Source organism: Triticum dicoccoides, chromosome 3A (genome assembly GCF_002162155.2).
Source record: "Triticum dicoccoides isolate Atlit2015 ecotype Zavitan chromosome 3A, WEW_v2.0, whole genome shotgun sequence".
Lineage (NCBI taxonomy): Eukaryota > Viridiplantae > Streptophyta > Magnoliopsida > Poales > Poaceae > Triticum > Triticum dicoccoides.
In genome coordinates, this window is record NC_041384.1 from 746,868,141 (window position 1) to 746,891,466 (window position 23,326).

General features: G+C 44.7%; 1 protein-coding gene across 1 annotated transcript; it reads right to left on the reverse strand.

Moving 5' to 3' along the window:
• Positions 1 to 18,223: 18,223 nt before the first annotated feature.
• LOC119270655 (cytochrome P450 81Q32-like) lies at positions 18,224 to 22,380 on the reverse strand. The gene is made up of 4 exons (XM_037552687.1): positions 21,738 to 22,380; positions 20,495 to 20,819; positions 18,850 to 19,208; positions 18,224 to 18,750 (listed from the first exon to the last, which is right to left on the reverse strand). The coding sequence occupies exons 1-4, from the start codon at positions 22,325 to 22,327 to the stop codon at positions 18,492 to 18,494; spliced, it is 1,533 nt and encodes a 510-aa protein (XP_037408584.1). The 5' UTR covers positions 22,328 to 22,380; the 3' UTR covers positions 18,224 to 18,491.
• Positions 22,381 to 23,326: the final 946 nt, after the last annotated feature.

Sequence of the window (23,326 nt, forward strand, 5' to 3'; positions counted from 1 at the left end):
TCCAGATCTGTGTCGAAGCTAGCGTCGACGTAACCCTTTACGACGAGCTCTTCGTCACCTCCATAAACGAGAAACATTTCCTTAGTCCTTTTCAGGTACTTCAGGATATTCTTGACCGCTATCCAGTGTTCCTTGCCGGGATTACTTTGGTACCTACCTACGAAACTTACGGCAAGGTTTACATCAGGTCTGGTACATAGCATGGCATACATAATAGAACCTATGGCTGAGACATAGGGGATGACACTCATCTCTTCTATATCTTCTGTCATGGTCGGACATTGAGCTGAGCTCAATTTCACACCTTGCAACACAGGCAAGAACCCCTTCTTAGACTGATCCATATTGAACATCTTCAATATCTTATCAAGGTATGTGCTTTGTGAAAGACCTATGAGGCGTCTTGATCTATCTCTATAGATCTTGATGCCTAATATATAAGCAGCTTCTCCAAGGTCCTGTTGGGGAACGTAGCAGAAATTCAAAAATTTTCCTACGTAACACCAAGATCTATCTATGGAGAGACCAGCAACGAGTAGAAAGGAGAGGAGAGTTTGCATCTACATACCCTTGTAGATCGCTAAGCGGAAGCGTTCAAGTGAACGGGGTTGATGGAGTCGTACTCGTCGTGATTCAGATCACCGATGATCAAGTGCCGAACGGACGGCACCTCCGCGTTCAACACACGTACAGCCCGGTGACGTCTCCCACGCCTTGATCCAGCAAGGAGAGAGGGAGAGGTTGAGGAAGACTCCATCCAACAGCAGCACAACGGCGTGGTGGTGGTGGAGGAGCGTGGCAATCCTGCAGGGCTTCGCCGAGCACCTACGGGAGAGGAGATGTGTCACGGGAGGGAGAGGGAGGCAACCAAAGGCCTTAGGTATGATTGCTCCTCCTTTTCCCCACTATATATAGGGCCAAGGGAGAGGGGGAGGGCGCAGCCTTGCCCCCTCCTCCAAGGAAGGGGTGCGGCTAAGGATGGGGAGGAGTCCATCCTCCCCAAGGCACCTCGGAGGTGCCTTCCCCCTTTAGGACTCTTCCCTCTCCAAGTTTCCTTGCGCATGGGCCTCTTGGGGCTGGTGCCCTTGGCCCATGTAGGCCAAGGCGCACCCCCTACAGCCCATGTGGCCTCCCGGGGCAGGTGGCCCCACCCGGTGGGCCCCCGGGACCCTTCCGGTGGTCCCGGTACAATACCGATGACCCCGAAACTTGTCCCGATTGCCGAAACAGGACTTCCTATATATAAATCTTTACCTCCGGACCATTCCGGAACTCCTCGTGACGTCCGGGATCTCATCCGGGACTCCGAACAACATTCGGTAACCACATACAAGCTTCCTTTATAACCCTAGCGTCATCGAACCTTAAGTGTGTAGACCCTACGGGTTCGGGAGACATGCAGACATGACCGAGACGTTCTCCAGTCAATAACCAACAGCGGGATCTGGATACCCATGTTGGCTCCCACATGTTCCACGATGATCTCATCGAATGAACCACGATGTCAAGGACTTAATCAATCCCGTATACAATTCCCTTTGTCTAGCGGTATTTTACTTGCCCGAGATTCGATCGTCGGTATCCAATACCTTGTTCAATCTCGTTATCGGCAAGTCACTTTACTCGTTCCGTAACACATCATCCCGTGATCAAATCCTTGGTCACATTGCGCATATGATGATGTCCTACCGAGTGGGCCCAGAGATACCTCTCCGTTTACACGGAGTGACAAATCCCAGTCTCGATCCGCATAAAACAATAGATACTTTCGGAGATACCTGTAGTGCACCTTTATAGTCACCTAGTTACGTTGTGACGTTTGATACACCCAAAGCACTCCTACGGTATCCAGGAGTTACACGATCTCATGGTCAAAGGAAGAGATACTTGACATTGGCAAAGCTCTAGCAAATGAACTACTCGATCTTTTGTGCTAGTCTTAGGATTGGGTCTTGTCCATCACATCATTCTCCTAATGATGTGATCCCGTTATCAACGACATCCAATGTCCATAGCCAGGAAACCATGACTATCTGTTGATCACAACGAGCTAGTCAACTAGAGGCTCACTAGGGACATATTGTGGTCTATATATTCACACGTGTATTACGATTTCCGGATAATACAGTTATAGCATGAATAAAAGACAATTATCATGAACAAGGAAATATAATAATAATACTTTTATTATTGCCTCTAGGGCATATTTCCAACAGTCTCCCACTTGCACTAGAGTCAATAATCTAGTTCACATCGCCATGTGATTAACACTCACAGGTCACATCGCCATGTGACTAATACCCAAGAGTTTACTAGAGTCAGTAGTCTAGTTCACATCACTATGTGATTAACACTCAATGAGTTTTATGTTTGATCATGTTTCTTGTGAGAGAGGTTTTAGTCGACGGGTCTGAACCTTTCAGATCCGTGTGTGCTTTACAAATCTCTATGTCATCTCCTAGATGCAGCTACCACGTTCTATTTGGATCTATTCCAAATAACTGTTCTACTTGGAGCTATTCTAAATTGTTGCTCCATTATACGTATCCGGTATCTCTACTCAGAGCAATCCGGATAGGTGTCAAGCTTGCATCGACGTAACCCTTTACGACGAACTCTTTTACCACCTCCATAATCGAGAAAATTCCTTAGTCCACTAGTTACTAAGGATAACTTTGACCGCTGTCCTGTGAGCCATTCTTGGATCACTCTTGTACCCCTTGACTGACTCATGGCAAGGCACACCTCAGGTGCGGTACACAGCATAGCATACTGAAGAGCCTACGTCTTAAGCATAGGGGACGACCTTCGTCCTTTCTCTCTATTCTGCCGTGGTCGAGCTTTAAGTCTTAACTTCGTACCTTACAACTCAGGCAAGAACTCCTTCTTTGACTGGTTCATCTTGAACACCTTCAAGATCATGTCAAGGTATGTGCTCATTTGAAAGTACCATTAAGCGTTTTGATATATCCTTATAGATCTTGATGCTTAACGCTCAAGTAGCTTAATCCAGGTTTTCTATTGAAAAACACCTTTCAAATAACCCTATATGCTTTCTAGAAATTCTACATCATTTCTGATCATCAATATGTCAACAACATATACTCATCAGAAATTCTATAGTGCTCCCACTCACTTCTTTGGAAATACAAGTTTCTCATAAACTTTGTACAAACCCAAAATCTTTGATCATCATCAAAGCATACATTCCAACTCCGAGATGCTCACTCCAGTCCTTAGAAGGATCGCTGGAGCTAGCATACCTTTTAGCATCCTTAGGATCGACAAAAACTTTCTGATTGTATTATATACAACCTTTCCTCACGAAAACTGGTAAGGAAACTCGTTTTGATATCCATCTGCCAGATTTCATAAATACAGCTAATGCTAACATGAATCCGACGGACTTTAAGCATCGATACGGATGAGAAAATCTCATCGTAGTCAACTCCTTGAACTTGTGAAAAACTTTTCGCCACAAGTCGAGCTTCATGGACGGTGACATTACCATCCACGTCCGTCTTCTTCTTAAAGATCCATTTATCTCAATGGATTGCCAATCATCGGGCAAGTCCATCAAAGTCCATGCTTCGTTCTGATATATGGATTCTATCTCGGATTTCATGGCTTCTAACCATTTGTCGGAATTTGGGCCCAGCATCGCTTCTCCATAGCTCGTAGATTCATTGTTGTCTAGCAACATGACTTTTAAGACAGGATCACCGTACCACTCCGAAGTAGTACGTGTCCTTGTCATCCTACGAGGTTTGGTAGTGACTTGATCCGAAGTTTCATGATCAATATCATAAGCTTCCACTTCAATTGGTGTAGGTGCCACAGGAACAACTTCCTGTGCCCTGCCACACACTAGTTGAAGAGACAGTTCAATAACCTCATCAAGTCTCCACCATCCTCCCACTCAACTCTTTCGAGAGAAACCTTTCCTCGAGAAAGGACCCGATTCAAGAAACAATCCATATTGCTTTCGGATCTGAATTAGGAGGTATACCCAACTGTTTTGGGTGTCCTATGAAGATGCATTTTATCCGCTTTGGGTTCGAGCTTAATCCTGAAACTTTTTCACATAAGCGTCGCAGCCCCAAACCTTTAAGAAATGACAACTTAGGTTTCTCTAAACCATAATTCATACGGTGTCATCTCATCGGAATTACGTGGTGCCCTATTTAAAGTGAATGTGGTTGTCTCTAATGCCTAACCCATAAATTATAGTGGTACTTCGATAAGAGACATCATGGTATGCACCATATCCAATAGGGTGCAACTATGACGTTTGGACACACCATTACACTATGGTGTTCCGGGCGGTATTAATTGCGAAACAATTTCCACAATGTCTTAATTGTGTGCCAAAACTCGTAACTCAGATATTCATCTCTATGATCATATCATAGACATTTTATCCTCTTGTCACAATGATCTTCTACTTCACTCTGAAATTACTTGAACCATTCAATAATTCAGACTTGTGTTTCATCAAGTAAATATTCTCAACATCTACTCGAATCATCTGTGAAGTAAGATCATAACGATATTCACTGCATGCCTCAGCACTCATTGGATTGGACACATCAAAATGTGTTACTTCCAACAAGTTGCTATCTTGTTCCATCTTACTGAAAACGAGGCTTTTCAGTCATCTTGCCCATGTGGTATGATTTGCATATCTCAAGTGATTCAAAATCAAGTGAGTTAAAATGGTCCATTTGCATGGAGTTTCTTCATGCATATATACCAATAGACATGGTTCGCATGTCTCAAACCTTTTCAAAAATGAGTGAGTCCAAAGATCCATCAACATGGAGCTTCTTCATGCATTTTATACCGATATGACTTACGTGGCAGTGCCACAAATGATTGGTACTATCATTACTATCTTATATCTTTTGGCATGAAAATGTGTATCACTACGATCGAGATTCAATAAACCATTCATTTTAGGTGTAAGACCATTGAAGGTATTATTCAAATAAACAGAGTAACCATTATTCTCCTTAAATGAATAACCGTATTGCGATAGACATAATCCAATCATGTCTATGCTCAACGCAAACACCAATCTCGGTGGTAGAGGGAGCGTGCGATGTTTGATCACATCAAACTTGGAAACACTTCCAACACATATCGTCAGCTCACCTTTAGCCAGTCTCCTTTTATTCCGTAGCTTTTATTTCGAGTTACTAATACTTAGCAACCGAACCGGTATCTAATACCCTGGTGCTACTAGGAGTACTAGTAAAGTACACATTAACATAATGTATATCCAATATACTTCTATCGACCTTGCCAGCCTTCTCATCTACCAAGTATCTAGGGTAATGCTGCTCCAGTGGTTGTTCCCCTTATTACAGAAGCACTTAGTCTCGGGTTTGGGTTCAACCTTGGGTTTCTTCACTTGAGCAGCAGCTGAATTGCCGTTTCATGAAGTATCGCTTTGTTCCCTTTCCCTTCTTGAAACTAGTGGTTTCACCAACCATCAACAATTGATGCTCCTTCTTGATTTCTACTTTCGCGGTGTCAAACATCGTGAATACCTCAAGGATCATTTTATCTATCCCTGATATGTTATAGTTCATCACGAAGCTCTAGCAGCTTGGTGGCAATGACTTTGGAGAAACATCACTATCTCATTTGGAAGATCAACTCCCACTCGATTCAAGTGATTGTTGCACTCAGACAATCTGAGCACAAGCTCAACGATTGAGCTTTTCTCCCTTAGTTTGTAGGCTAAGAAAATTGTCGGAGGTCTCATACCTCTTGACGTGGGCACGAGCTTGAAATCCCAATTTCAGCCCTCGAAACATCTCATATGTTCCGCGACGTTTCGAAAACGTCTTTGGTGCCTCTACTTAAACCATTTAACTGAACTATCACGTAGTTATCAAAACGTGTATGTTCGATGTTCGAAACATCCACAAACGACGTTTGGGGTTCAGCACACTGAGCAGTGCATTAAGGACATAAGCTTTCTACTGATCGCATAATCGCTACTATCAACTTTCAACTATATTTTCTCTAGGAACATATCTAAAACAGTAGAACTATAGCGCGAGCTACGACATAATTTGCAAAAGGTCTTTTGACTATGTTCAGGATAATTAAGTTCATCTTATGAACTCCCACTCAGATAGACATCCCTCTAGTCATCTAAGTGATTACATGATCCGAGTCAAACTAGGCCGTGTCCGATCATCACGTGAGACGGACTAGTCATCATCGGTGAACATCTTCATGTTGATCGTATCTACTATACGACTCATGCTCGACCTTTCGGTCTCTGTGTTCCGAGGCCATGTCTGTACATGCTAGGCTCGTCAAGTTAACCCTAAGTGTTTTCGCTGTGTAAAACTGTCTTACACCCGTTGTATGTGAACGTAAGAATCTATCACACCCGATCATCACGTGGTGCTTCGAAACGACGAACTGTAGCAACGGTGCACAGTTAGGGGAGAACACTTCTTGAAATTTTAATGAGGGATCATCTTATTTACTACCGTCGTTCTAAGCAAATAAGATGTATAAACATGATAAACATCACATGCAATCAAATAAGAGTAGTGACATGATATGGCCAATATCATATAGCTCCTTTGATCTTCATCTTCGGGGCTCCATGATCATCTTGTCACCGGCATGACACCATGATCTCCATCATCATGATCTCCATCATCGTGTCTTCATGAAGTTGTCACGCCAACGACTACTTCTACTTCTATGGCTAACGCGTTTAGCAATAAAGTAAAGTAATTTACATGGCGTTCTTCAATGACACGCAGGTCATACAAAAATAAAGACAACTCCTATGGTTCCTGCCGGTTGTCATACTCATCGACATGCAAGTCGTGAATCCTATTACAAGAACATGATCAATCTCATACATTACATATATCATTCATCACATCCTTTTGGCCATATCACATCACATAGCATATCCTGCAAAAACAAGTTAGACGTCCTCTAATTGTTGTTTGCATGTTTTACGTGGCTGCTATGGGTTTCTAGCAAGAACGTTTCTTACCTACGCAAAGACCACAACGTGATATGCCAATTTCTATTTACCCTTCATAAGGACCCTTTTCATCGAATCCGATCCGACTAAAGTAGGAGAGACAGACACCCGCTAGCCACCTTATGCATCTAGTGCATGTCAGTCGGTGGAACCAGTCTCACGTAAGAGTACGTGTAAGGTCGGTCCGGGCCGCTTCATCCCACGATGCCGCCGAATCAAGATAAGACTAGTAACGGCAAGCATATTGAACAAAATCAACGCCCACAACTACTTTGTGTTCTACTCGTGCATAGAATCTACGCAATAGACCTAGCTCATGATGCCACTGTTGGGGAACGTAGCAGAAATTCAAAAATTTTCCTACGTAACACCAAGATCTATCTATGGAGAGACCAGCAACGAGTAGAAAGGAGAGGAGAGTTTGCATCTACATACCCTTGTAGATCGCTAAGCGGAAGCGTTCAAGTGAACGGGGTTGATGGAGTCGTACTCGTCGTGATTCAGATCACCGATGATCAAGTGCCGAACGGACGGCACCTTCGCGTTCAACACACGTACAGCCCGGTGACGTCTCCCACGCCTTGATCCAGCAAGGAGAGAGGGAGAGGTTGAGGAAGACTCCATCCAACAGCAGCACAACGGCGTGGTGGTGGTGGAGGAGCGTGGCAATCCTGCAGGGCTTCGCCGAGCACCTACGGGAGAGGAGATGTGTCACGGGAGGGAGAGGGAGGCAACCAAAGGCCTTAGGTATGATTGCTCCTCCTTTTCCCCACTATATATAGGGCCAAGGGAGAGGGGAAGGGCGCAGCCTTGCCCCCTCCTCCAAGGAAGGGGTGCGGCTAAGGATGGGGAGGAGTCCATCCTCCCCAAGGCACCTCGGAGGTGCCTTCCCCTTTAAGGACTCTCCCCTTTTTCCTTTATCTTGGCGCATGGGCCTCTAGGGGCTGGTGTCCTTGGCCCATGTAGGCCAAGGCGCACCCCCTACAGCCCATGTGGCCCCCCGGGGCAGGTGGACCCACCCGGTGGGCCCCCGGGACCCTTCCGGTGGTCCCGGTACAATACCGATGACCCCGAAACTTGTCCCGATTGCCGAAACAGGACTTCCTATATATAAATCTTTACCTCCGGACCATTCCGGAACTCCTCGTGACGTCCGGGATCTCATCCGGGACTCCGAACAACATTCGGTAACCACATACAAGCTTCCTTTATAACCCTAGCGTCATCGAACCTTAAGTGTGTAGACCCTACGGGTTCGGGAGACATGCAGACATGACCGAGACGTTCTCCGGTCAATAACCAACAGCGGGATCTGGATACCCATGTTGGCTCCCACATGTTCCACGATGATCTCATCGGATGAAACACGATGTCAAGGACTTAATCAATCCCGTATTCAATTCCCTTTGTCTAGCGGTATTTTACTTGCCCGAGATTCGATCGTCGGTATCCAATACCTTGTTCAATCTCGTTATCGGCAAGTCACTTTACTCGTTCCGTAACACATCATCCCGTGATCAAATCCTTGGTCACATTGCGCATATGATGATGTCCTACCGAGTGGGCCCAGAGATACCTCTCCGTTTACACGGAGTGACAAATCCCAGTCTCGATCCGCATAAAACAATAGATACTTTCGGAGATACCTGTAGTGCACCTTTATAGTCACCCAGTTACGTTGTGACGTTTGATACATCCAAAGCACTCCTACGATATCCAGGAGTTATACGATCTCATGGTCAAAGGAAGAGATACTTGACATTCGCAAAGCTCTAGCAAATGAACTACTCGATCTTTTGTGCTAGTCTTAGGATTGGGTCTTGTCCATCACATCATTCTCCTAATGATGTGATCCCGTTATCAACGACATCCAATGTCCATAGCCAGGAAACCATGACTATCTGTTGATCACAACGAGCTAGTCAACTAGAGGCTCACTAGGGACATATTGTGGTCTATATATTCACACGTGTATTACGATTTCCGGATAATACAGTTATAGCATGAATAAAATACAATTATCATGAACAAGGAAATATAATAATAATACTTTTATTATTGCCTCTAGGGCATATTTCCAACAGGTCCTTCATTGAAAAACTCTTATTCAAGTAGGCCTTAATGCTGTCCAAAAGCTCTATATCATTTCCCATCAAAAGTATGTCATCTACATATAATATGAGAAATGCTACAGAGCTCCCACTCACTTTCTTGTAAACGCAGGCTTCTCCATAAGTCTGATAAACCCAAACGCTTTGATCATCTCATCAAAGTGAATGTTCCAACTCCGAGATGCTTGCACCAGCCCATAAATCGAGCGTTGGAGCTTGCACACCTTGTCAGCATTCTTAGGATCGACAAAACCTTTCGGGTGCATCATATACAGTTCTTCCTTAAGATAACCGTTAAGGAATGCCGTTTTGACGTCCATCTGCCATATCTCATAATCATAGTATGCGGCAATTGCTAACATGATTCGGACGGACTTCAGCTTTGCTACGGGAGAGAATGTCTCATCGTAGTCAACCCCTTGAACTTGTCGATAACCCTTAGCGACAAGCCTAGCTTTATAGATGGTCACATTACCATCCGCGTCTGTCTTCTTCTTAAAGATCTATTTATTTTCTATGGCTCGCCGATTATCGGGCAAGTCAGTCAAAGTCCATACTTCGTTTTCATACATGGATCCTATCTCGGATTTCATGGCTTCCAGCCATTTGTCAGAATCCAGGCCCGACATCGCTTCTTCATAGTTCGAGGGTTCACCGTTGTCTAACAACATGATTTCCAAGACAGGGTTGCCGTACCACTCTGGTGCGGAACGTGTCCTTGTGGACCTTCGAAGTTCAGTAGGAGCTTGATTAGAAGTATCTTGATCATCATCATTAACTTCCTCTCTAATTGGTGCAGGCACCACAGGAACATTTTCCTGAGTTGCGCCACTTTCCGGTTCAAGAGGTAATACTTCATCAAGTTCTACTTTCCTCCCACTTACTTCTTTCAAGAGAAACTCTTTATCTAGAAAGGATCCATTCTTGGCAACAAAGATCTTGCCTTCGGATCTGAGGTAGAAGGTATACCCAATAGTTTCTTTAGGGTATCCTATGAAGACGCATTTTTCCGACTTGAGTTCGAGCTTTTCAGGTTGAAGTTTCTTGACATAAGCATCGCATCCCCAAACTTTTAGAAACGACAGCTTAGGCTTCTTCCCAAACCATAATTCAAATGGTGTCGTCTCAACGGATTTCGATGGAGCCCTATTTAAAGTGAATGCGGCAGTCTCTAAAGCATAGCCCCAAAATGACAGCGGTAAATCGGTAAGAGACATCATAGATCACACCATATCCAATAGAGTGTGATTACGATGTTCGGACACACCATTACGCTGAGGTGTTCCAGGCGGCGTGAGTTGTGAAACTATTCCACATTTTCTTAAGTGTGTATCAAATTCGTGATTCAAGTATTCTCCTCCACGATCTGATCACAAAAACTTGATTTTTCTGTCACGTTGATTCTCAACCTCACTCTGAAATTCCTTGAACTTTTCACAGGTTTCAGACTTGTGTTTCATTAAGTAGATATACCCATATCTACTTAAGTCATCAGTGAGGGTGAGAATATAACGATAGCCACCACGAGCCTCAACACTCATTGGACCGCACACATCAGTATGTATGATTTCCAATAGGTTGGTTGCTCGCTCCATTGTTCCTGAGAATGGAGTCTTGGTCATCTTACCCATGAGGCATGGTTCGCACGTGTCAAATGATTCGTAATCAAGAGACTCTAAAAGTCCATCTGCATGGAGCTTCTTCATGCATTTGACACCTATGTGACCAAGGCGGCAGTGCCACAAATATGTGGGACTATCATTATCAACCTTACATCTTTTGGTATTCACACTATGAATATGTGTAGCATTACGCTCGAGATTCATTAAGAATAAACCATTCACCATAGGAGCATGACCATAAAACATATCTCTCATATAAATGGAACAACCATTATTCTTGGATTTAAATGAGTAGCCATCTCGTATTAAACGAGATCCTGATACAATGTTCATGCTCAAACTTGGCACTAAATAACAATTATTGAGGTTCAAAACTAATCCCGTAGGTAAATGTAGAGGTAGCGTGCCGACGGCGATCACATCGACCTTGGAACCATTCCCGAGGCGCATCGTCACCTCGTCCTTCGCCAGTCTCCGTTTATTCCGCAGCTCCTGCTTTGAGTTACAAATGTGAGCAACTGCACCGGTATCAAATACCCAGGAGCTACTACGAGTACTGGTAAGGTACACATCAATTACATGTATATCACATATACCTTTCGTTTTGCCGGCCTTCTTGTCCGCTAAGTATTTGGGGCAGTTCCGCTTCCAGTGACCACTTCCCTTACAATAAGAACACTCAGTCTCGGGCTTGGGTCCATTCTTTGGCTTCTTCCCAGCAGCTTGCTTACCGGGCGCGGCAACTCTCTTGCCGTCCTTTTTGAAGTTCTTCTTACCCTTGCCTTTCTTGAACTTAGTGGTTTTATTCGCCATCAACACTTGATGTTCCTTTTTGACTTCTACCTCTGCTAATTTCAGCATTGCAAATACTTCAGGAATGGTCTTTTCCATCCCCTGCATATTGAAGTTCATCACAAAGCTCTTGTAGCTCGGTGGAAGCGACTGAAGGATTCTGTCAATGACCGCGTCATCCGGGAGATTAACTCCCAGCTGAGTTAAGCGGTTATGTAATCCAGACATAGTGAGTATGTGCTCACTGACAGAACTATTTTCCTCCATCTTAAAGCTGAAGAACTTGTCGGAGACTTCATATCTCTTGACCCAGGCATGAGCTTGGAAAACCATTTTCAGCTCTTCGAACATCTCATATACTCCGTGTTGCTCAAAACGCTTTTGGAGCCCCGGTTCTAAGCTGTAAAGCATGCCGCACTGAACGAGGGAGTAATCATCAGCACGTGTCTGCCAAGCGTTCATAACGTCTTGGTTCTGTGGGACGGGTGCGTCACCTAGCGGTGCTTGTAGGACATATTCTTTCTTGGCAGCTATGAGGATGATCCTCAGGTTCCGGACCCAGTCCGTATAATTGCCGCCATCGTCTTTCAGCTTGGTTTTCTCTAGGAACGCGTTGAAGTTGAGGACAACGTGGGCCATTTGATCTACAAGACATATTGTAAAGATTTTAGACTAAGTTCATGATAATTAAGTTCATCTAATCAAATTATATAATAAACTCCCACTTAGATAGACATCCCTCCAGTCATCTAAGTATAACATGATCCGAGTTAACTAGGCCGTGTCCGATCATCACGTGAGACGGACTAGTCAACATCGGTGAACATCTTCATGTTGACCGTATCTTCTATACGACTCATGCTCGACCTTTCGGTCTTCTGTGTTCCGAGGTCATGTCTGTACATGCTAGGCTCGTCAAGTCAACCTAAGTGTTTGCATGTGTAAATCTGTCTTACACCCGTTGTATGTGAACGTTGGAATCTATCACACCCGATCATCACCTGGTGTTTCGAAACAACGAACTGTCGCAACGGTGCACAGTTAGGGGGAACACTTTCTTGAAATTATTATGAGGGATCATCTTATTTACTACCGCCGTTCTAAGTAAACAAGATGCAAAAACATGATAAACATCACATGCAATCAAATAATAATAGTGACATGATATGGCCAATATCACATAGCTCCTTTGATCTCCATCTTGGGGATCCATGATCATCTTGTCACCGGCATGACACCATGATCTCCATCATCATGATCTCCATCATCGTGTCTCCATGAAGTTGCTCGCCAACTATTACTTCTACTACTATGGCTAACACGTTTAGCAATAAAGTAAAGTAATTTACATGGTGTTTCTCAATGACACGCAGGTCATACAAAAATAAAGACAACTCCTATGGCTCCTGCCGGTTGTCATACTCATCGACATGCAAGTCATGATTCCTATTACAAGAACATGATCTCATACATCACATATATGTCATTCATCATTCATCACAACTTTGGCCATATCACATCACAAAGCACTTGCTGCAAAAACAAGTTAGACGCCCTCTAATTGTTGTTGTAAGTTTTACGTGGCTGCAATAGGGTTCTAGCAAGAACGTTTTCTTACCTACGTAATAGCCACAACGTGATTTGTCAACTTCTATTTACCCTTCATAAGGACCCTTTTCATCGAATCCGCTCCAACTAAAGTGGGAGAGACAGACACCCGCTAGCCACCTTATTCAACTAGTGCATGTCAGTCGGTAGAACTAGTCTCACGTAAGCGTACGTGTAAGGTCGGTCCGGGCCGCTTCATCCCACAATACCGCTGAAGCAAAATAAGACTAGTAGCGGCAAGAAAGTTGACAACATCTACGCCCACAACAAATTGTGTTCTACTCGTGCAAAGAGAACTACACATAGACCTAGCTCATGATGCCACTGTTGGGGAACATTGCAGAAAACAAAAATTTTCCTACGGTTTCACCAAGATCCATCTATGAGTTCATCTAGCAACGAGTGATCGGATTGCATGTACATACCTTTGTAGATCACGCGCGGAAGCGTTCAAAGAACGGGGATGAGGAAGTCGTACTCGACGTGATCCAAATCACCGGAGATCCTAGCGCCGAACGGACGGCACCTCCGCGTTCAACACACGTACGGTCAGCGTGACGTATCCTCCTTCTTGATCCAGCAAGGGGGAAGGAGAGGTTGATGAAGATCCAGTAGCACGACGGCGTGGTGGTGGATGCAGGGGTCACCGCAGCAGGGCTTCGCCGTTCTACTACGAGAGGGAGAGGTGTTCCAGGGGAGAGGGAGGCACCAAGACTCAAGGGTGCGGCTGCCCCCTCCCTAGCTCCCCCCTTTATATAGGCCCCCCTAGGGGGTGCGCCGGCCCTAGGAGATGGGATCTCCTAGGGGGGGGCGACCAAGGGGAGGGAGTGCCCCCCAAGCCAGGTGGGGCGCCCCCCCACCCTAGGGTTCCCAACCCTAGGCACATGGGGTGGGCCAAGGGGGGCGCACCAGCCCACTATGGGATGGTTCCCCTCCCAACTTTGGCCCATGGGGCCCTCCGGGATGGGTGGCCCCACCCGGTGGACCCCCGGGACCCTTTCGGTGGTCCCGGTACAATACCGGTGACCCCAGAAACTCTCCCGATGGCCGAAACTGCACTTCCTATATATAATTCTTCACCCCCGGACCATTCCGGAACTCCTCGTGACGTCCAGGATCTCATCCGGGACTCCAAACAACTTTAGGGTTACTGCATACTCATATCTCTACAACCCTAGCGTCACCGAACCTTAAGTGTGTAGACCCTACGGGTTCGGGAGACATGTAGACATGACCGAGATTGCTCACCGGTCAATAACCAACAACGGGATCTGGATACCCATGTTGGCTCCCACATGCTCCTCGATGATCTCATCGGATCAACCACGATGTCGAGGATTCAAGCAACCCCGTATACAATTCCCTTTGTCAATCGGTACGTTACTTGCCCGAGATTCAATCGTCGGTATCCTAATACCTCGTTCAATCTCGTTACCGGCAAGTCACTTTACTCGTACCGTAATGCATGATCCCGTGACCAGACATTTGGTCACTTTGAGCTCATTGTGATGATGCATTACCGAGTGGGCCCAGAGATACCTCTCCGTCATACGGAGTGACAAATCCCAGTCTTGATCCGTGTCAACCCAACAGACACTTCGGAGATACCCGTAGTATACCTTTATAGTCACCCAGTTACGTTGTGACGTTTGGTACACCCAAAGCACTCCTACGGTATCCGGGAGTTACACGATCTCATGGTCTAAGGAAAAGATACTTGACATTGGAAAAACTCTAGCAAACGAACTATATGATCTTGTGCTATGTTTAGGATTGGGTCTTGTCCATCACATCATTCTCCTAATGATGTGATCCCGTTATCAATGATATCCCCATGTCCATAGCCAGGAAACCATGACTATCTGTTGATCAACGAGCTATTCAACTAGAGGCTCACTAGGGACACATTGTGATCTATGTATTCACACATGTATTACGATTTCCGTATAATACAATTAAAGCATGAATAATAGACAATTATCATGAACAAGGAAATATAATAATCATTTTATTATTGCCTCTAGGGCATATTTCCAACAAAGTAGACAACTCAAACATTACCTTTTTGGTTTTCATTATGAGTCCACATATACTCCATAAGATCACTGAGCAGCTACGCGTGCACCTGATGATCTTCAAGTTTCTGATGCATCTGCAGAAAGTTCATGAGCTGATTTGTATCTTGATCGTATGTAGACTTGTTCTCCAATCGCTTCAAAATCATTCGTTTGGGCAACCCTAGCACCCTCGTCATCAACAATCATATTGTGCAAAATGCCACAACATGTCATCAGCTGCCACAAAGTTTCCGATTTTCACATCATTGCAGCCCACAAACATTTTCCCAACGGTGCTTCCTGCATTGTTGCAAAGTGGCTTTATTTGTTGCCTTGGCATTCGGATATGGTCTTCATAAACATCGCCCGCTACAGATAGATATCACAGTACCCCATGTTATAGTCATGGCCGTTGAAAGTGTAGTTGCACCGCTGCGATTCCCTATTATAAAGTCTCCTAAACGCGAGAGATCATTGAAGCACATTAATGTTCTTGTCAGACATTCCAAAGAAAGCACGCTAAATTCATAGGTCATGTGATGCTACTACTTTGAGTATGATGGTGGCCTCTTTGGTGTGACCTTGTTACATTCCGTGCAAAACCTTGGGGCAGTTCATCCATTGCCAATGCATGCGATCAAAATGAACCAAGCATACCTGGAAAACCTCCTGCGTCATCAACAACCAACAACTTTTGTGTGTGTAGTATAGTTGGTTCTCTCAGATACTATGCTCCAAATACCTGCACTATGATGCGAGCAAACCTCACGGTGGCCTTGAGGCACTGTCCGCCATCCAAACCATCTCACCAACGGTATCGACGACAGTACCAAGTGCAAGCATCCTCAGAGCAGCCGTCCATTTCTGCTTAGCAGAGAATGAAAGTTGGGCGCAACAACCCCTAGTGAGCTTGAAGGTGTTATCGTGTTCCTCCATTCCCTACACAACGTGCAAAAACAATGTTTGTGCATACGGAAACGGTGACAAAACCATGGATCATCGTGGAAAGTTGGGTCCGAAGCAAAGTGGTCCTTGTACAACTGTCATGCTCCTGAGACCCTATCCTGGTTAATAACTCTTCTCCCTTTGACCGAGCCCTTGAAGTTGAGAATATGCTCCACATCCCAGTCCATTTCCAGTTGTATGCTCATGAGCATGATCATTCCGACTTCTTCATCTGAATCTGATGGATTGAAGAACTCATTTTGAATCATTTTAGCAGGCTTCATGGGTCCATACTCCTTGTTCGATGAACCATCAGAATCCATTGTTTTGCCTTAGAAAAAATCAGAAAAAACCTAGTCTGGCAATGTGTCAAACACATAGAGGGCAAGGTGCAGTCTGAGAGTTGTTGGACGTACCGCAGTGGTATCCGGGTCGGCAATGATGTCCGTGGCGGCGAACACGGATGGGAGGAGTGTTGTGCCGGTGCTGGTGGCGCCGAGGTTCAAATTGGCAGTGGACCGCAAGGGTGGCGGTGGAGCTAGGAGACTGCTGATGCGGAGGAGGGAGAAGAGAGGAGAGCAGCAACTATAATCGTGTGGATCGGGGCATGGGGATTTGGTGCACTTTGTGGTGCGGTTGCGTTGTCAGGTCGGACGTGGCGGACGCGCCCGATTGCGCCCGGGACTCCCCATATCCGCCCAAGGTTTGGGCTGGATATGACGGCTGATGGTCAGCCCGGGCGTTTGAGGCCGATTTGAGGCGCCCGTCTGAATAGTTTTTTTACCGGTCAGTGACTAGGCCAACCGCCCAGTCATTTCAGAGGTGTTTGAGGCGCCCAAGTGTAGATGCTCTTAGCCCTGGCCTCTAGATAGCACACAACCATTTATTAAATATGGTTCAAGTATCAAGATTTAGTACGTAAATATCAAACAAAAAAAAGTAAAAACAACAACTAAGCCTCTATAAGTGTTTGAATATGCCCCCTATCATAAGCTGCTTAGAATGCATGATTAACAATAGTAATAAAAACACATGTTGGCATAACCTTTCACACAGTCGTACAAGCAAATCCGTAACCCTAGAGGAAATAATTGCAGGTGTGTTTTTCGGCTCACGAGACGAAGGATTTACTCCAAGTTCAGGCCCTTGAGGCGAGGTAATTTGCATGTCTGGTCTGTTTTGATGGTGGTTGTCTCATATGAGAGAGGCGCATGTTAGCTACCGACTCGAGAACTTATATAGGTGTACGCCTAGGTCTAACCTAAGTTGGTTATACCTGGCAATGATGATGGTTTTATGTTATTACCTTGTTGAAGGCATTGCTCGTATATTCTTGGGCTGGTTCTTTAGGATGAAAAATCTAGATTTTGGCCCGGATGGTTGGATCCGGCGACGGCGATGCTTAAGCGTCACTCCCTTCGTGGATGTGTTGCTGTTGAAAGATCTCGTCGTCCGTGTGGTGTCATGAGATAATTGATGCGAACATGGTCATTGTTGTAGTTTGTTGCTTCGCTGATTTGATCGCTTTTTTCCTCGCATGGGTATAGCTTTGGTCTTGTATGAGGCCCCTCCCAATGCTCCACCTTGTACAGGTGCTAAGCCTTTCACATATGCAAAAAATCCGATGTGGTAAGTTATTTAAGAAAAGAGAGATGAGTGTAGTGACCCCAGGAAAAAACAATGCTAAGCGCGTGAACCTAGGCAAAACATTTAAATGAAAGAAACCCACCAATACATGAAGAGCTTTAGTTGCTAAATCATTAAATGAAGCAAGCTTAGCTACCATAAGCTAAGCACCTATGCATTGGGGAGTATAGTTGCTAAGCTATTTAATGTGCTTAGCACGTCATCTAAATACCGATGCATTGGCAGCAACCTGACTTTGCTATTTATTGGCATGTTTTTGGTGTCTGTGTTGGTGTTGGATGTGTGCATCCTAATTATGCATAGGCCGGGTATGTACTCATCGTGTTTATGTAAAAAAATTGCTTATGGTAACAAGCCGAAGGGCCCGTTATCAAATAAAACAAGTAGAAGTACTTGATACATAAACAAATCATCAAACACACAGCTGTTCTGAATTAAAAATGTGAAACATATAGCACAACTTTATATGGAACACAGATTTAAGTTATATGGTGGCATCCAACCATCAACGGAGTGCATGGTCGATGCTCCACCCACAGGTGGTGAATAGCTAGCAAACTGCAGCTCATAGTTTTTACACATCGAGACATGGATAATATTGTCACATGCCCACACAATATTTTGCTGACGATGACCATACAACACAAAGCAACAAAAGAACAGCCATGTGTTCCACAATATACTATATCTCCGAAAGAAGAGTAATCATAGATTGACGGGGTTTATAGAAGGCCTCCAAGGGCACTGCCCTCGGAGCAGTTAGGCCAAAGCCGTCTGTCATGTCCACAAGCTCCTCCCCCACTCTTTCCCATTCAAAACATTGGATCATAGTTCCCAGAGCAAGGCCTACCATCTGCATACCCAAATTCTCTGCTGGGCATCGTTGCCTGCCCATACCAAATGGCATAGTCATATTACCTTCACACTTTTCACCCTCAAACCTATGAAAATAATGTACAAATCAGTAAGGTCTATGCTACTCAGATAAGCATTTCCAGGCAACCAAATAAACAGTGAGTGCATGGTTTCATACTCAGTACCTTTCTGGAATAAAGTTTGTTGGTTTATCCCATATCTTGGGATCCCTGTGTATTGCAGATGTGTTGACAAGAAGCATTGTCCCCTTGGGAATATAAAATCCACCGACGATGCAGTCAATAGAAGATTCATGAGGAACAAGAAGTGGTGTTGGTGGATGCAGACGAAGCGTCTCCATGATTATGCAACGAAGGTATTGTAACTTTAGGAGATCGGCTGCCTCGATTAGGCGTATTGGTTTCCCTATGTAGGAATCAATCTCATCACGAACTTTGACCATCACCTTAGGGTTATTCAGCATGAGGGACATTGCCCACTCAACTGTATCTGCAGAAGTAGATGATCCAGCTTCGAGGGCGCTCTTCAATGACAAAAGAATGACATGGCATAGGTAAAATATTATACAAACTCGAGAAAAAAAAGTACTATTCCAATGATGAAATTTTTTATAAACATAATTTTTATAGAGGTTCAATGACAAGCACAAAATCTAGTAAAATAAACATGGCTACGCCATACATTGGATTAACTAGGGAGAAAGGAAATCCACCATAAGGTTTGCTATTTCTGTTGAGAGAACATGAATGTGACTAATAAATTCGGGTTGCGATATTTATATACAAAACCCATGCCACAAGTCCATTGTTTGCTATGAAGATAATTGTTTCTGATACTGATAAGGCTGTGACCAATGTCCCCTTGATAATTAAGCTTCATTGCTTGATCGAAGGTGCCCAACCCTCCGCTATATGGTTTAGAGCACCAGCCACATGAAAACCATGCCCCAGATGCGCGCATTGTAACAGGGGAAAACAACTATTGGAATGTGACTTACAATGAGATGTGTGGATCCACAAGATAGGCAACGAGCTAGGAAAGGAACAACAACATATAGAAAAGGGGAGTGGGAGTAAGAAGATGCAAATGGAAAGTGAGCCCCACATGCATTGGTATAGCATATGTAGATCCAACAACAAAACATACCTTCATCATTGGAAATGTTTTTATGCGGCACAGTATCTAGAAAAAAATCTAAGATTTTAGATCATCTTTTAGCAAAAAGTGGCTCTCTGGATTTTACTATTTATGCACACAAGCAAAATATGCCTAGTTTTCGATACTGGAGCCGGCTACCAAATTGTGAGGTTATTACACCACTCCAATCAGTGGCAGGAATATTCCAAACAAGTTGGTGTCAATTATGTACGTTTCTAGGTTTACAGGGATTCTGCAAGAAACACCTCGTTTTGTGGGTAAACTGGTGGTCGAATACCTTTTTACTGGTTTCAATTTAGATAGCGGTTTGTAATAAAACCTGCCTAGGCTTAGACTTTCTTCCATATAATATGACTGTAACTTCTACTTGAACCCGTGAGGTTTTGTGCACTATCACCTACGGGGAATTTTACAGTTACACATGGAACATGTACTAATAACAATTGAAACTAAGTTCTGATCTCACATAACGGGCATTGTAATTGCATCCTTCACTGTTAAATACCTACTACTTGCCATGTCTAGTACTAGACACCTAAGGGGGACTTGATCCAGACCTTAAGGCCATAATTAAATTATATGGATCCCTTTGCAGTACCCTCGTCCAAATATGCCACTGAAATATTTCTCAAATTATAAGTGAATACTCACGATGCACAAAGCTCGGATAAGCTGGTCTGGGCAATCCTCTGGGTCCTTGTGTTGTAGGGCCAACAGTGCCCCAATCATCGTCCTCCCTGTTGTCGTGCCCTCCTCCATCTTATTTCTCTCATCCTGGATAAGTCCCTGCACGAACTTTGTTCTACTCTCTCGTAGCCGCCACAACCGTCTCCCGAACCCGCCGATGTCCAGCCACCGCACCAGTGTTGGTATGTAGTCCCACACCGTCGATGCACCAATTAGTGTCATCGTCTCCTCCACCATCGTCCGAAACCACTGGACCTCTTCTGTCACCTCCAATATCTCCTCGCCATCGCTACACAAAACTCCATTCAGTTACAAAATCAAGTCGCTTTATATAAAATTACTGTAACCAAATGTAGTGTGTAGTTACTGTCCATAATTTTTAAGTATTTTGATAGTAAACATGAAAACAACATGGGCACATTTACCTAAATACTTTATTACTGTCTAGACAACAACATGAACATAACAGGAGTGGTGATTCAAAATCATCTTATTTGGAGCTGAATTTGTACCATGCTGAATTGTTTTTGTGTTCCTACTGCAAATGGTTTGATTAATTAGTCTAGTTTCTAAGGCAAAAGAACCATAGTGTTTGGACCCTCGAGGGTGAAGTTACGAACATTAGTATATAGACTCCTTAATGTTATTCGTCACCCAGGGTGCAGAATAGAACCCAACATAAATTTTTGTCACTGAGATCCTGTGCTCTGGAACTCGGCGTCGAATAAAGCACTCGGTATCGACACTTTTTCAGTAGCGATCTATCTTTTTTTTTTTAAATAAAAGTGATCTATCTTTTTTCTTAGTGCATCTCACCAGGATCAACGTGAGGACTACAAAACTAGATTTCGTTTAGTAAATATAAGATGGTACACTAGAAAAGATTGTATAACCGTTTTTACGAACAATTTCTGTTGAGATTTTATAGTAGTGAGCAGTGCATCACATTATTTTGTATGCTATGCATGGTTCGGAGATAGTGGAGTATATGCATCCATGACGGTGTGCGGACGGCCTTTCTATGCCTACGGTTGCCATCGGCATATATGATGGTGTGCCGACGGCTTTTCTTTGCCGATGGTTTTTCTAGGCCGTCGGCATACATCCATCTATGCCAACGGCCCCGATAAAAATCTGTCGACATAGAATTATCCGCCGGCATAGCCAGTTATTCTGGTAATGATGTAAATTGAGTGATCTTACGTACGTCCCATAGAATGTCCTCGCGCAAATCATGCTCGTCATTACGTTCATGAGCATCTCGAAGAGCTGTGACTTGAGCTCAACCCGCGCGCGGCCACCGGCAGCCGAGCGGTAGAGGCGCCGCGCCATGGACCGCGCCATCCGTGTGTGGACGTCGGCGTACTGCTGCACCCGGTGCGCCGATAGGAGCTCAGTAACGCCGATGCGGCGGATGTGGCGCCAGTAGTCCCCGTAGCTGGCGGTGCCCATGGTGCTCCAGTCGTAGGAGAGGATCTTGCCCGTCGGCAGCTGCGGCCGGTTGGCAAACACGATGTCGTGCACGCCGAGACACTCCTCAGCGGCTTGGGCGGAGGACACGACGACGACGTTCTTGGTGCCGAACCGCAGGCGGAAGACGGCGCCATAGCGGGTGGCGAGGCGTGTGAGGCGGCGATGGAGGGGGCCCTTGAAGAGGTAGAGGTGGCCGATGATGGGGAGAGCGGGAGGCCCTGGCGGCTGCGGCTGGCTTTGGTTAGTCCTGCGCCTTAGGGCTTGTACTACCAGTGTGAATAGGAGGAGCAGGAGAGTGATGACGAAAACGAAGAAGGTGTTCATTGTGTCACTGATGCACTTAGACAACCCAGGGAAGTTTAAGTGCCACTGATCTTCCACATATAGTGTCTAATTTGTGTGCATCGGCAGGTAGGATGCGGCCTGGCATTTATACCCAGAAATCACAGATAATTTAATCGGGAAACAAAGATGGTCGGCTGTAGTGTAGCGCTAGCTAATAGTGTCGCAGATAATTTAATCACTCATATTTCGGGACTCCAGGCAATCATCAAGCTACGAGACAAATCAACATCAATAATTCAACCAACGGATAGTCCCTCCGACCCATATTAATTTGACGTCGCTTTAGTATGGAGGGAGTATAATTTTTTAAACATTTAGATAGCAAACCTGAAAACAACACATTTGCCTCAGAACATTTTCGTGTTTATACTGCGAATGGGTTTTTTTTTTTGCGGGAATACTGCAAATGGTTTGAATAGGTAGAGAACCCGTCATTAAAAAACAAATGCAAATTTTTTTAACACAGTACAGAAAAAAGCGCTCATATATACGCGCATACACTCATCCTTATGAATGCACACACACCCTACCCCTATGAGCACCTCAGAAAGACTGAGCCGGCATATCATCTTGAAATTCACGAAGTCACGTAGGCACCTCGTCGTCGCGGGAACGTCCCCTCCCACTGAATGCGCATCGCCGAAAATCCTGAAATAAATCAAGAAATAAATGTGAGCACCAGGATTTGAACCATGGTGGGCTTGAGATACCACAGTCTCTCTAACCATCCAACCACATGTGTGTGTGCGCGCGCGCAGGGCAGGTAGGATGTGGCGTGCTATATTATACCAACAAATCACATCTTGATCCATGACGAGTGTAGACGTTTTTTTAGGAAAACTTCCGATTTATTCATAAACTGTCAAGGTAGTACAAAAAACACCAGAAGTAAAAAAATACTTCCAGACTCATAGACCACCTAGAGACGACTACATGCACTGAAGCGGGCCAAAGGCGCGCCGCCGTCATTGCCCCTAC